General features: G+C 40.7%; 1 protein-coding gene across 1 annotated transcript in view; it reads right to left on the bottom strand.

Moving 5' to 3' along the window:
* CD28 (CD28 molecule) overlaps positions 1-14,264 on the bottom strand; it is a 29,157-nt gene that overhangs the window by 6,034 nt on the left and 8,859 nt on the right. Inside the window, exons 2-3 of the mRNA XM_004426821.3 lie at positions 2,405-2,761; positions 2,027-2,148 (exon numbers count right to left, since the gene is read on the bottom strand). Coding sequence (XP_004426878.1) covers positions 2,027-2,148; positions 2,405-2,761 — 479 coding nt within the window. The remainder of the gene's footprint in view (positions 1-2,026; positions 2,149-2,404; positions 2,762-14,264) is intronic.

Here is a 14,264-nt window from a genome sequence, read left to right as displayed (position 1 = left end):
GGAGCCTGTGAGACAGAATAAGACCAAAATAAGTTTTCTCAAGACAAAGCAAGATGAACCTCACTAGGAATTAGTAGCACTGCCGAAGAAAAACCCATAGTGTCTTTGTTGTTTCCGAGTTGAAAGTAAACTGTTTAAATTCACTGAAAATGAGAAGCTGCTGTTGTCCCTTTGGGTGATTTGAGTCACTTAGCAAATTAGTGCCTGATGATAGTAACTGATATTCTAATGCATATTTACAATAAGTTTTAAATGATGAGCAGTACCATTCTGGCCACTGAAAGTTAAAGCAGTTCCCAAACTACTTCCTGCAAAGCTAGTAAATTATATCAACCTAGGTCAGCACATTACAGGGAGCACCTGTCCTGGAAGGTTACCCAAAAAACCACTGCACCTGGCTTTTAAATTAAGAAGTTCAGATTCCCAAGGGGATCAGGATAAAAACAAGAACTAAGATTCTAAATTCTAAAATCACCAGTGAACACCACAAAAGTTCAAAGCTGGAAGGTACCTTGGATGAAGACACCAAGACTCAGAAAGATGAAGGGACTCGACTAACATCAGAGGAAGGACTTAGGCACTATTTCACTACATAAAATATCCCCATCAGGGTTGGGCAACTTGCAGAAGCCAAGGCAAGCAAATCCTCAAGATGATATGTAGTATAAAGGATTTCCAGGAACAAGCAGCCATTTTGTTCCCTACCCTGCAGAAGAAACAGATTAGGCAGCAGGTAGCCTGGCAAACGTCCATCTGCTCCCTAGAGTCTTCCGAAAAGGGAGAAGCATGCAAGGAACAATTGAGAGGCAAACTTTGGCAATAGGCCAACAAGAGTTTAAAAGGATCCCAGGCTGGATCTATCATTGGCCTGACTGTGAACCCAGGGCTGCCCTTGCACCCCCCAGCACCAAGGCTAGAGAAAATAGGATGGTTTCACATGGCATGACTTCCAGAAATCACTGACCCATGTTTGGAGTTAAAGGTATGGATTATGCCTTAAAGATGATTATTATACTTCAGGCATGTTCATTTAAGTCATTACTTTGGCCTCTACGGGGGTGATCAATTCATCAATTCAATAAGCATTCATTAAGCACTAAATGTACCTAATACCAGATGGATGGTGAATATCAAGATAAATAGTCCTTTATCCTTGAGGAGCATACATTTCTTGTTGAAGAAATGACTCATACATGCATCTAACTTCTAGAAAAAATTCAAAGACAACATGGAACCAATGCATGATGTATTCTGTACCATGCTGTGTACATAAGAACAGAAAGTTTCTGAGTATGGGAAAGACCTTGGTAAGGAGGTCCCTTCTTAACAGTAGATATGGTCATCTACTGGGGTGTTCAAACCCAGGCCAAAACTTCAGCATTGAAGAAGGTAAAGAAAAATATACCGTTTATTGCATGAATATTTGCACAAGTTGGTAAACTCCAATTCAGTAGCGAGAGCTCAGAAAAGTCTAACTCCCGTTATAGTTTCATAATGACAGCACCATACTTGGCCTCACAAAATTCAACTGCTTCGGAAGAGATAAAAATATGACTCAGATAAACAGACCTAGTTTCTTTGCTAGGTTTGAATGCATAATTTCAGTAGCCAAATTTCTCATGATTTTGGACCCTGAACCAAAGTTGTTCATTGGCTTCAGTTGCCTAGATTCCCACGTTGCTTAAATTTTTATACATATGTGTATATATTAAAACTATTTTTTATGTCATAATGATAGTGCAAAATGGGGAAAAGAGAGGTTACTGCCCCAAATACCCCCACTCTAATTTACCCATTTAGCTTCTTACTCTGCCTGGCCGTCTAATCAGTGTCTTCTGGAAAATAGAACTCAAATCAGATTTTTATCTCCAGTAAAGTCAGACAGGCTAAAAGAGAACCTAGTCAAACCTAGCAGGGAAAAATAAAATAACAATAATCACGTGTTAAACAGAAAAAAACCACTTGGATATGTTCAGATTGCATGTGCAATGGAAAAGTTACATAAAAGCAATGCTGCTTCTCTTACCCAGCAAGTACAAAGAGCCACTGTTACTAGCAAGCTATAGAAAGCTAGGACTCCAACCACCACCAGTGCCCAAAATGGCTTAGAAGACACAGGAGACGGGCGATCTGGACAAAGATGTTTCTCTGAAAAATAGAATAGAGTGGATTAAATGATATGGGAATGACACTTGAGTACATTTCCTTCCTTCTGAACATTGTGGAAGAATGTGAGTGGAATCAAAATATGCAAATATCATTAGCTTAGAATGTGTAGACTTCCTCTTCTGTCTATCCTCTTTGGGATTTATCCAACCCACCACTGATCATGACCTAGTTTGCAAGACTGCAGTTGAAAGCCATTCCTCTAGAGTGGCACACCAATAGAGACATCCCATGTTACCTTTCACATGGATAATGGTTCCATTGCTCTTCTCATTGTCTATGTAAGGAGGAGGGTACATGACCTCAATTTTGCAGAAGTAAATATCCGTTTGGTTAACGTACAAATTCCGGAGGTAGAATGTCACTGTTTCGTTGCCCAATTTCCCATCACAGTTGAATCCCGTATTTGAGTGAAACTGAAGCTGATGGGAGTAATTTCCATTCACAACACAGACTTCCACAGCACTGTCTGCTCCCTTATAGAGGGAGGCCCGGAACTCCTTGGAGAAGAGGTTGTACGTGTACTTGCAGCTAAGGTTGACCGCGTTGTTGTGCACCACAAGCATGGGCGACTGCTTCACCAAAATCTTGTTCTCTGGAGGGGAAAAATCACTTGCTTAGAACAAGAGCATAAGGACCTTTTTCTTCTGAAATCAAGATATATTAATTAAAGTAAACAGATCTCCAGCAAAGGCTTTCTCTTGGCAGATGAAGATGCAGGAGTTCTTGGGGAGATAATTATACTGAGAATTTAAAAGTTCACATTTTGATATTACTTTTGTCCTCCTCTGAACGGAATAAGGGAGGCTGTTTTCACTTGGAAGGCAGAATGTGGCCTTCTGTTGACACTGAGCACCAAGCTCTGCGTTTGGAATTTCTGAATCTGTACTGAGAGTCTTAAGATGTTAATTATGCTTAATCATGTTAATTTTGATTGAGTGGCACACTTGGAAATGACTTTTAACACCTGACATAGATACACAAATAGATTTGTTGTTGGGTTGCAATACAGGCTTTTGAGAAGGAGTTAAAATGTTTTGAAACATTTTGACTGTTTATTGGCCATTCCAACAGTAAGATAAAGAGAAAACGTAACCCAAGAGTTTAATTTATCTTCCAAAGCAAATTCTAAGAACAATCTTCTCAAGAAATTTGCATATTTGTTCCCTTAAATCACAGAAGATGGAAGACGCCCACAGGAGTTCTCTCTCTAGTCCATCTTCTACATTTATGCTATCCCAGTGAACCATCAAAGAATCTGGAAACGATCTAGTTCAATCTCTTCACTTTTAAAGCAGAGAACCTGAAGCTAGGTTATAAACTACATGAGGGAAGGGAACACTATTCCTCTTGTTTCCAGCTATATCCCCATTGCCTGTCACATGATAATATATTCCTTCCTTTTCTTTAATGATTGTATGAGGCCTAGAAACATTAGATGATTTGTCTAAAATCACTGAGCAGGTGGTGAGTCAAGCTAGGACTAAATCCCAAGCAAACTTCAACCACCTGAGAAATAGACCACTGAAGCACTGAGAATCAACTCTGCAACCAAGACTCTCCACAATTTCTCCAGTAAATCTCTGGCGTCTTTGATTCAAAATTCAATACAAATAAAAATTTTGCTATTATTTTGGAGTATGCTATTAATTGTCTACCTATTTGCATTTTTTAAAAAAGGTTATTTGAAACAACAACCTCCACACCCATACGGAAGAGCCAAATAAAATAATCTATTAAAATGAAATTTACAGCTTAACCTGGATTTGAATTCATGTACTCAAGTGTTTTGTTTTGCTTTGGGAAAAAGGTTGCTGCATAGAATTCAATCAATAATAGTTTTCCATCTCCTCCGTGGTTCTCAATGCTGGCTGTACATCAAGAACTTTAAGAAAAAATACCTATGCCCAGGTCCCATTCTCAGAAATTCTGATTTAATTGGTCAATGCTGAGGGAGGGGCTGGAGGTATTTGCATTGGTTCTTTTCATTTTTTTATAACAATTTATTGAGATATAATTTATTTTTATAGTTTATTTTTTTAATTTTTTTTAAAATTCACCCTTTAAAGTGCACAGTTCAGTGGGTTTTTTATTATATTCACAAAGTTGTGAATGGATCACCACTATCTGATTCCAGAATTTTTCATTATCCCCCAAAAAGAAATCTCATACCCATTAGCAACCACTTCCCATTCCTCCTTCCCTCCAGCCCCTGGCAATCACTAATCTATTTTCTGTCTCTACGGATTTGCCTATTCTGGATATTTCATATAAATGGGATCATACAATATGTGGCCTTTTGTGATGGGCTTCCTTCACTTAGTATAATGTTTTCAAGGTTCTTCTATGTTGAAACATGTGTCAGAACTTTACTCCTTTTCATGGCCAAATAATATCCCATTGCATGGATATACTACATTTTGTTTTTCCGTTCATCAGTTGCTTCTACTTTTTGGCTATTATGAATAATACTGCTATGAACATTCATGTACACATCTTTATGTGGACATATGTTTTTGATTCTCTTGGGTATATACCAGGAGTGGAATTGCTGGGTCATATGGTAACTCTATATTTAACTTTTTGAGGAACTGGCAAACTGTTTTCCAAAGCAACTGCACCATTTTACATTCCCGCCAGCAGTGAATGAGGGTTCCAATTTCTCCACATCCTTGCCAACACTTGTTATTGCCCATCTCTTTTGTTATAGCCATCCTAACGGATATGAAGTAGTATCTCATTGTGGTTTGATTTGCATTTCTCTGACTAATGAGGTTGAGCATTTGTTTCACATGCTTATTAGCCATTTGTATATCCTTTTTAAAGAAATGTCTATTCAGATCATTTGCCAACTCAACTGGATTGTCTTTTTATTATTGAATTATCAGAGTTCTTTACATATTTTTGATACACGTTCCTTATCAGATATGTGATTTGCAAATATTTTCTCCCATTCTGTGGGTCATCTTTGAAATTGTCTTAAAAATTCCCCTAGTTGATTCTAATATTCAGTTAGGATTGAAAACCACTATAGCCTAACAGATTTCTCAAGCTGATAACATATTAGAATCACCTAGGAAGTTTAAAAACACTCGATTCCCAGGCCAATTAATTCAGAATCTCTGAGTATAGGACCCAGATATCCATATTTTTTTAAGTTTCTCAGGAAATTCTAATTCGCAGTCAAGTTTGAGAACCAGTGGCTTAACAGTTGAAAATTCATTTCTTATCCTCAGTTCATAGGCCACCACAGGCTTTCTCAGGCTCGTTTCCTCAAACCCAAACCCTCCCAATTAGCCAGACCATTTTGAGTCAACATTCCAGGAATACACCGTGAGCATTCTTCTCTCCATACTTTGTTTATTACCTCCATGGCCTAGAGTGTCTCTCCCTTCTCAGGTCTCAAAATGATTACTGTCTGTATCACTCATTTGCCATTTGGCCAGGTTCTACATTTCAAACACCTCTATTGCATGTGCTTCAATTTGTTTAGCTTTTGACTTGTATGTATTTCCTCTAGACCCCTAATTTCCAAGTCTCTTTTGAGCAAGGATGGTATGTTACACTTTTTTGTATGATACTGTGACTAATAGGATCTCATTAATAATCGATAGGTGAAGGATGATGATCTGACTATATTGTTCTTACCAGCAGGTAGATCTGACTACCATCTCGTTAAATCCTCATTCAAAGCTTGTGTCTCAACAACAACTTCAGCTTCATTTGTTTTTCATTCAACAACACTCCCTAAAAGCACTGGAAAGCAAACATGTAAAGAATCAAAAAGTTCGACTTGTCTTGACAGGAAAATCCAACTTGCTTGTTGTTTTATTTTGCTTGGCCTTTTTATTTGTTTACATAGAAAGATTCATTGGGCCAGTCCTGACTGGAAGAACCCACGTGGGTACAAAATGCCAGCAACTCTCCTCCTTTTCAGAGAGTGCAGGTATACTTGTATTTCTGCTTACTGAGCCCTCCAGGAACTGTGTTTCTGCTACTAATTATTTGGATTCTGTTTTACTGGGCATTCAAATTCTTCCTGATCTGTCTTTGAGAGCTGATATAAGAAAAAAGATGAGAATAGGACCTCTTTGCATAGACTGAAAAAAAAAGGGAGCATGGGCAGGGAAATGGAGCAAGGCTGGAGAGAAAGCCTGGATGGGTCCCCAGTTTGGCTCCCTTCTCCCAGCACCCACAGTGAGGTGGGGAGAGGGACAGGAGGGGGAGGAAGGAAGAGAAGCTCTAGCATTTCCACTCCAGTAGTTCGCTTAAGACGTCTTGCATAACTCAGGGTGTGAGGGTGTGACACCTTCCTCAGATACACGTGGGAGAGAAGAACAGATTTCTCAAAGATGAACAGGGCTCAGTTTCTATCCTTGGGCGGCTCACAGCCTGGTGGGAAAGAAAGATACATAGACAGGCAGCTACTTTAAGAATAGTGGCCCAGTGATCTGCATATGTTGCTGGGGGCAGTTTGGGGACCAGCTAAGGATTTCTGATGAAGGTGACTGCTGACCTGAGTCTTGAAGGATTATGCAGAGATTGATACGACAAGTTTTTCTTAAATACAACTTAGCCCAGCTAAGATGAGTCTCTGTGTTAGCAGGTGGGGTGAGGTAGGAGAATGTGTGTTGGGGTAGGGAGTGAGGTAGGGGACTGTGGGAAAGATAAGAAAAGAGAGGAAAAGAACAGTCTAGGCAGAGGCGATAAAGAGGCGAGAAAGAGTACGGCAGGTGTAGGGAATTACAGCTACCTCGATTGTGCTGGACCATGAGCTGTAGAAGACAAGATTGGCCAAGCAAGCATAGTTCATAGCTCAGTCTCACTCCTGCGGGTGATAAGGACCTACCGAAGGATTTTAAGCAGAAAGTGATATGTACAACTTTTCGTTTTATATGATCACTTTAGCAAAACTGTGGAAGGTAAATTTGAAGGATACAAGAGTGAAAACATGGAGACCAGTTAGGATACAATTGTAGTAGTCTAGGCAAGAGGTAATAAGGGCCTGAAATAGGGTTAGAAAGGAGTGGATAAACTCAGAAAATATTCACAGGCTAAAATTGGCAGAACTCAGCATTGGTTTAGACGTGGGAGTGAGGGAGAACGAGGAGTTAAAAATGACTGTCCTCAGGCCACAAAGACCAACCAACTTTTCCTTTTGCCTGTGTCTCTTCTTAATTAATTACATGACCAGAATAGACAGCTCAGAAACTCAGGTGAAGTGTGGACACCTGGGCTATGAAGAAGACATTCTTCCAGCCTAAGGGATCACTGCAAAGAAAACACAAATTACCTCAAAGGTCCCTGGGAACACAATTGACTCCCTGGAGCTTAGTTCAGTGTTTGCTGTTTCTCAGGAGGAAGCAGTGGTCTTTCTGTCCTGAAACTGTTTTTCCTTCACAAAGCACAATAAAGTGAGATAACTGGAAGATAGATATTCCTTCTGTTCATCACAGGGCCTCCAACTTTAAACCTCAGTATTGTTAAGACTGATCAGATTTCTCCGGAGCCTGTTCTACCTCAGCCCTAGAAATTGAGAAATTTTTCAGGGAAGAGCCATCCAAGATCCCAGCATCTAGGCGGGCTGTTACGTATTCAATACTCTCCTGGTTGATGGCATATTCAAAAATTGAGCAAGGGAAGGAAAAGTCTTTCTTTGTGTGACTCTTTGTTCTAATATTTTATTGGGAAAGAGCTTGAAAAATATTGGTTACATAGCCATTTGATGAAAAAGAGACATCCAATTTATCTGTTGATGCTTACTTTCTCCCTCTTCAGTGTCAACACAGATAATTTTAAAATTAGGCACTATGCTTGAAATAGTTTGCCTAATACGTGGTAGTGGGTGGCAACAGCCTCTTAGCTTAGGGTTCAACCTGAGTCAGGATTGGCTGATAGAACCTCCTGTTTTTCAACATTTATACCCTTATAGCACTTGGGCCCACTTGGCTCATGTCAATCATTCAGAGAAGCCTAAGTGATAAACCATCTCACAGGACTTCAAAATCGACATCTGCTTTGGAGAGACAGTAAATGAAGGACATTCACTCTTGGTGGTAGAAAAAGATAACCAATTGCTCTAAGGTACTAAATATATATGATCAGTATGACTTTCAGTAGACACAATAGTTCTCATTCCTCTTATTTTTTTCATAAAATGGAGCATTGTGAAGATGCACACCCCTTACTCTGTGGAAGTGGAGTAATAACATGGATAAGTCAAAGCAATTGATAACCGGAACATCAAATGACATTTGGCTTTGATGTATATTTTGGTCCTCTGAGTTTTAGGCAATCCACAAGAGTTCAGATAGTTTAAGGACATAGTGTAAAATTTAAGGACATATCTAGATTCGGAAGAAACTAGAGAAATATTTAGCTTCCCAGTACTGACTTCTGTTTGATTCCATTTTGCTTTCCAGCTCCTGCTAGGAGTGGAAAGCATCCTTCTCAGGTTAATTCGGTCTTAGCAGATCTAGCCTTTTCCCTGTAAATGTTTGGTTTTCCCTCTTGTGAGTAGTTAGGCAAGGTCTACCTAGGTCAAACCTACCAGGTTAAAAGAGAAACATTGTCAAGCCATCAATTGTATTTGCTTCTGGTATCAAAAGATTGGCTGACAGACATTTCTCTAACTGAATTGACAAGTTGTTTTGATGAAGAATTTAGTGCTTTGCTTTTCAAAGCCTTTCCTAGCAGCTAAACCAGCTAAAGGTGTGGAGACAGGAAGCAGTAACCTCAAACCTCGTTCCCTCACAACTCCTCCTTGACAACAGGCAACATAAAGAGTAAGATTGGAGGTGAGAAGGTACTTATCTGCTGCTCATGAGCAGGCAGTGAGAGCTAAAAGATTTCCCACAGATAATCTGTGAATCTTGTGATATAGTTGACTTCTGGAAAATTGAAAGTTTTTTGCTTCCATGAGAATGGAGGGAGAGGAGCTTGGTTACAAAAAAAAAAAAAAAAACTTTCCCTTTCACCTATTGTAAATGGGTCAATTACTATCTTAATAACCAAGTCAACTCTCTGCACAGGTGGAGTAGATAACCATCTCTAAGGTGTGGCTCCAAGCCCCAGAGAAGGAACCCTGACCCTAAAAGAACCCTCCCCATCAGCTCAGTTAATGCTTGGATTTCAAAAGAAGATGAAGCCTAAAATGCAATGTGAGAAATTAGTAACTGTGGCCTACATTCATAGGGTTACAAAACGCTTTTTCCTATTTTATCTCATACGAACTCCACACTAAACTGTGAAGTAAATAACCAGGACAGTCATCTTTATGCCCATTTCACAGATGAGGAAACTGAGGTCAAACAACTTACTCAAAGTTAAAGGACAAGTAAGTGACCCTTAGGACTTTGCTCATGCCTCATGACTTCTATTGTTCTTTTCCCTCTGCTAGGTTGCTCAAAATTTCAACACAGTTTCAGTGATTGACTCTAGAGGCTCTCAAAGTTGGACTTGATAGTCGGATGGTAGTAGAAGTGAGAGTTAGGGAGAAGACCATAGACTAGAGGAGTAAATGGAGTGGTAAGAGGATAGGATCAAGATAAATTTCATTTTCTCCACCATCTTGCTGGAGTACCATCCTGCAAAAAGTGCTCAGCTGGAAGGAAAGTTGGAGATGATCTAAGCCAATCCTTTATTTTACAGAAGAGGCAACTGAAAACAAAAGAAGTAAATGACTTTTAAACAAGGTCACACAAATAGTGGAAGAGCTAAGATATAATTTATTTATTTGTGATTCTAGGAGCAATGTTTTAAATCATGAATGAATAGAAAACCAGCTTTGTTCATTCAGCAAAATTGACTTGATTTCATGGTCATATTTAGAAAAAGTATGTTTCCAAACTTTCTTTGCCTCTAGTGCACATACACGAAACATTTTGCTTACAATTTCAGAGACTATCTGAAGGTCATAGGTGGATCCCAGATAAGGGCTACAGACAACATGGTTACATGAAATGCCTCATAAATTATTTCAAATCCACAAGCAATAATTATACCATTGCAACGCTTCCATTTCAGCTTGCCCAACTGTACAAAAGAGTTTGAACATGAACTTTAGCCAATATATAAAGTTACTTTTCAGTCTAAACCTCATTGGGCAAATCCTTAACTTCAGGGCCTTTGGAATTACATTTATTTGTCATGTTGAATTTACAATATTCTGTCTTGCCTTTTCTTTATCATAACACTATAGAGAAATAAAATGGCACATAGAGGCTGGTGAACCAGAGAGTGGAGTAGGCAGCACTCAAGACTGAAGACTGCATTGAGAAGTTAAGGAAGCAATACAAAAGATATAATACATGTTTAATTAGCAGTATGATTTTCCTTCAGAACCTCTTAAGAACTTTATTGTGTTCCATCTCTGCACATCACAATCAGAGTTTCTTTTGCAATTTAAAAATCAGATTGTAAGATCCTAATCATGCTGTTTCCTTTTTATATTCTGACTGAACAGAATTTAACATGTTAGGCAGGAACCAAAGAAAATGAAAGGTTTCTATTTTCAACCATCTTGCCCTGCAGTGTTTGTGAACCTATCGTGTAGGTGACGCTGGTTTCCCTGGCACAGAATACCTCCCTCCTGCCCACAGAGCTGGTGAAGTTACCGTAACTTTCTTCTGAGTATATTTCCTGTTCAGGCCCAAGACACCCTTCAGCACGTGGCCATCTGACCACTTGCTTCTTTTCAAGCTCCATAAGGGACAGGCTTCCCCACAGGCCAATCCAGTGTTTGCTCAGGAATCTGTAGGACAAACTGTGCTTTCTGGGAGGAAAGGGAGACTCGGCCATCTGTGGCTTCGGTAACTCTGGCTGGTGGCTTGGCCTCATGCAGATGTGAGAAAGAGTACAAAACACCCATCAGACTACAGCGTCTCTCACCATCTTCTCTGAGCTACTAGGGAGATAAACACAAAGCTATAAATGACCTATCACACTTTCAATGGCTCCAGATTCTCTGAAATTCATATTACAATGAAAAAAAAACATAATGCACGTTACATTTTCAAAATAACTTTGTGGTCATTTCATCCAGTTTTCTGTTGACTGTCGTCTTGAAACTCTCCCCGTTTTCACAAGAACTAGAGATTTAAGGACAGCCTGTCCAAAAAAAGGGCTTTGAGAAAGCATGGTGTATATACATACGTGTTGTCTCCTTCAGGATCCCAGCAGAAAGCAGATGGCACACGCAAAGCTAGGCAGTAGGAGGAGGTTTTATTTATAAAAGGACTGTTGGTAGAGGTGTGGACCACCAGGGATGGCGCTAGAACCCGAGCTCTCAGCAGCAGTCATGACTACCCTAAGGTCTGAAGGGGGAGCGGAGGGCGAGGTCATGAAAACCAGGAGGAAAGAGAGTTGTGTAGAGGAGGCCACTATGACAGAAGCAGTGACTCTGTCAAGAGAAGCAGTCAGGCCAGGCAACCAGCCCCGCCCATGATTGTGTGTGTACCACTATCAGTTAAATCAAGCTCATTAACTCTGATGGACAAACAGTGTGATTTTTGAACAGAATCTAAAGGGACCTTAGCTCAAACAAGTACAAATGATTACGGGTAACAATAGAAATAGAAATAGAAGCCTAATTAACAAATTTACTAAACGAGCTGCTGTTGGCCAGCACTAGTCTAAGCTTTACCTTAACCCTGATCTGTGTTTCTGCGCAGGCAGACACTACATCACAGAGGACACCTGTCCTCGTCCTTTTCGAAAATTATTCTGCTGCCTGCAGCTCTCAGAAAGTAACTCAGGGGCCGGCCCGGTGGCGTGGTGGTTAAGTGCGCGCACTCCACTTGGGCGGCCCTGGGGTTCCCGGGTTCGGATCCCGGGCGTGGACCCACGCACCCCTCGTCAGGCCATGCTGTGGCGGCGTCCCATATAAAGTAGAGGAAGATGGGCGCGGATATTAGCTCAGAGCCAGTCTTCTTCACAAAAAAAAAAAAAAAAGGAGGAAGATTGGCAACGGATGTTAGCTCAGGGCCGATCTTCCTCACAAAAAAAAAAAAAAACAAAGAAAGTAACTCAGAGGTCAAATAGTTCAGCAGCAAAAAGTCCCATCTGAGCACCCAGACCTAAGTCATTAATTCTTAAGAGAGAAAAATTATCAAAACGATCAATGAGTACCTTCTGAAAAGAAATTTTGATGTGTCAGAAAATCGTTCTTTGGTATTCCGACTTCTGCCAGGGCAAAGTCACTCATTCATCCAGCAAATAAATAATGGGACCTGATGCATTAGGTTCTTGGGAGATAGGAAGAGGTAAAGGATGCAGCCTCTTCCTTCTAGGAGAAATCCTAAGGTAGGTACACGATTAGCTACACTCCAAAGCTACGTATGGTGCATGAGCCCTGTAGGGGGTCACTGACAGTCTCATGAAAGAGGCCTTGATTCCAGACCAGAGGATTCTGGAGGCTTTTGTGCAGGCTGACCTTCAGCTGGGCCATGAAGTCTGGGGCAAATTTAGACAGGCTAAGATGAAGGAAATGACCTTCAGTGTAAGGGTTTATTGGGGACAAGCAAATCATTCCATTTACGTAGGTGGGAAGTAAGTGAAGATGCCTGATACCAATCATGGAGAGCCTTTAATGCCAAAAAAAAGTCACACCGATTTTCCTAGAAAGGCAGTGGGAGACGTTGAACACATCTGGGTTGAGAATGGGGTGGTAAGTGCCGCTCGGGAAGGTTAGCACAGTAGTGCGGAGGGCATTGGCTTGCAGCGAGGGTAGAGCTGAGGCAGAGACCAATCAGGAGGCTGTTGCAATAGCATCCATGCGAGCTCCTAGGGCCTGAGCTGCAGAGGCAGCAGCTGGGATGGAAAGGATGGACAAGGTATTGGTGCCTGGTTATGCTCAGTGATGGTGAACAGGAATCAAAAATGACACAGAGTTCATGGACTGGGTGAGGGTGACAGTGGCGGCACCATTGACAAAATTAGGTGAGTGAAGGAAGGAAATTTTGAAAAAAGCTGTTGGGTTCAGTTTTAGATATGTTGTCGGGTTTGAGGGACAGGTCAGGCATCCTGGACGAAAGGTCCAGGAGTTCAATGTGTCAGACTGGACCTCAAGAAAATCAGAGATAGATATGTACATTGGAATGTCATCTGTATTAGGATGACAGCTATTATTAAACCTGCCAAAAACCATTGCCTGCACTATAACCCATCCCTGCCCCTCAGAGACACTACCCAGCAGTGCAGGCTGTGAGCACTCTGGGACTGAAGCTTCCTAAACCAGAGCGACGCGACCTTGGGGGTGATGTGACCCAGCCCCTACCACACAAAGGGCTGTGATTGTCCTCTCAGCTCCTAATGCTAGAAGGACAATCTACGAGGACAACATGACAGAGCATCTTAACTTATACGAAAGAGGTACCTATACCAAAAGCCACCAAACCACTTCAAAAATCAAATTTTATTACCCTGAAAGTTTGCCTACAGTAGGTAAGGGCTTCATAGCTTTCTACCTAAATATTATGACAGTAGTTCAGATAAAAGATAAGAAGAAATCCCACAGGTATCAAGGAACTGTCTATATTAATATAGTGTTTTTAAAATATATCTTTTAATCCAGTAACCAAATTTGGGAACCATACTTTCCTCCTGAGCCACCATCATTCTGAGCCCTCATTCAGAATAACTCTGTAAAGAAGACCACAGCACATTTTTTGTCTGTTTCATTCTTCCTGAACCTTCCTAAAGCCATCTTCCTGGACACCTCCAAAGAATCTTCTCAGGGCCACTGTGGCACATTCAGAACCTTCTTGGTTCTGGTCATGGCCTGGAAGTTTGAAAATAATTACTGCGTGGAACCTTGCCATTACAGATGAAGAAAGAAGAGAGCAGAGGCAATACTGTCCCCAAAGTCCTGTGGTCATTTCTAAGCGTATTAGTGTCTAAGATCCTGGTTCACAATCTCTCCAAGCGATTTCAGTGATGGCTGGTTTGTGATTCTTTGTATTTTCTCTATCGGATCATAAGAGCATACACAAAGGGGTGGGGTGTTGAGTTGCCTTGTTAGAGCTGATGAAAGCCTGAGTTTTTATTCCACGTAAGAAGTATTTTTAAGCCAGAAATAACCCGAGATGTCTTCTAGTCCA

Source organism: Ceratotherium simum, chromosome 9, assembly GCF_057802395.1.
Source record: "Ceratotherium simum simum isolate JZ-2026a chromosome 9, ASM5780239v1, whole genome shotgun sequence".
NCBI lineage: Eukaryota > Metazoa > Chordata > Mammalia > Perissodactyla > Rhinocerotidae > Ceratotherium > Ceratotherium simum.
The sequence above is the reverse complement of the archived record's forward strand: the minus strand, read 5'-3'. Positions and strand labels throughout refer to the sequence as shown.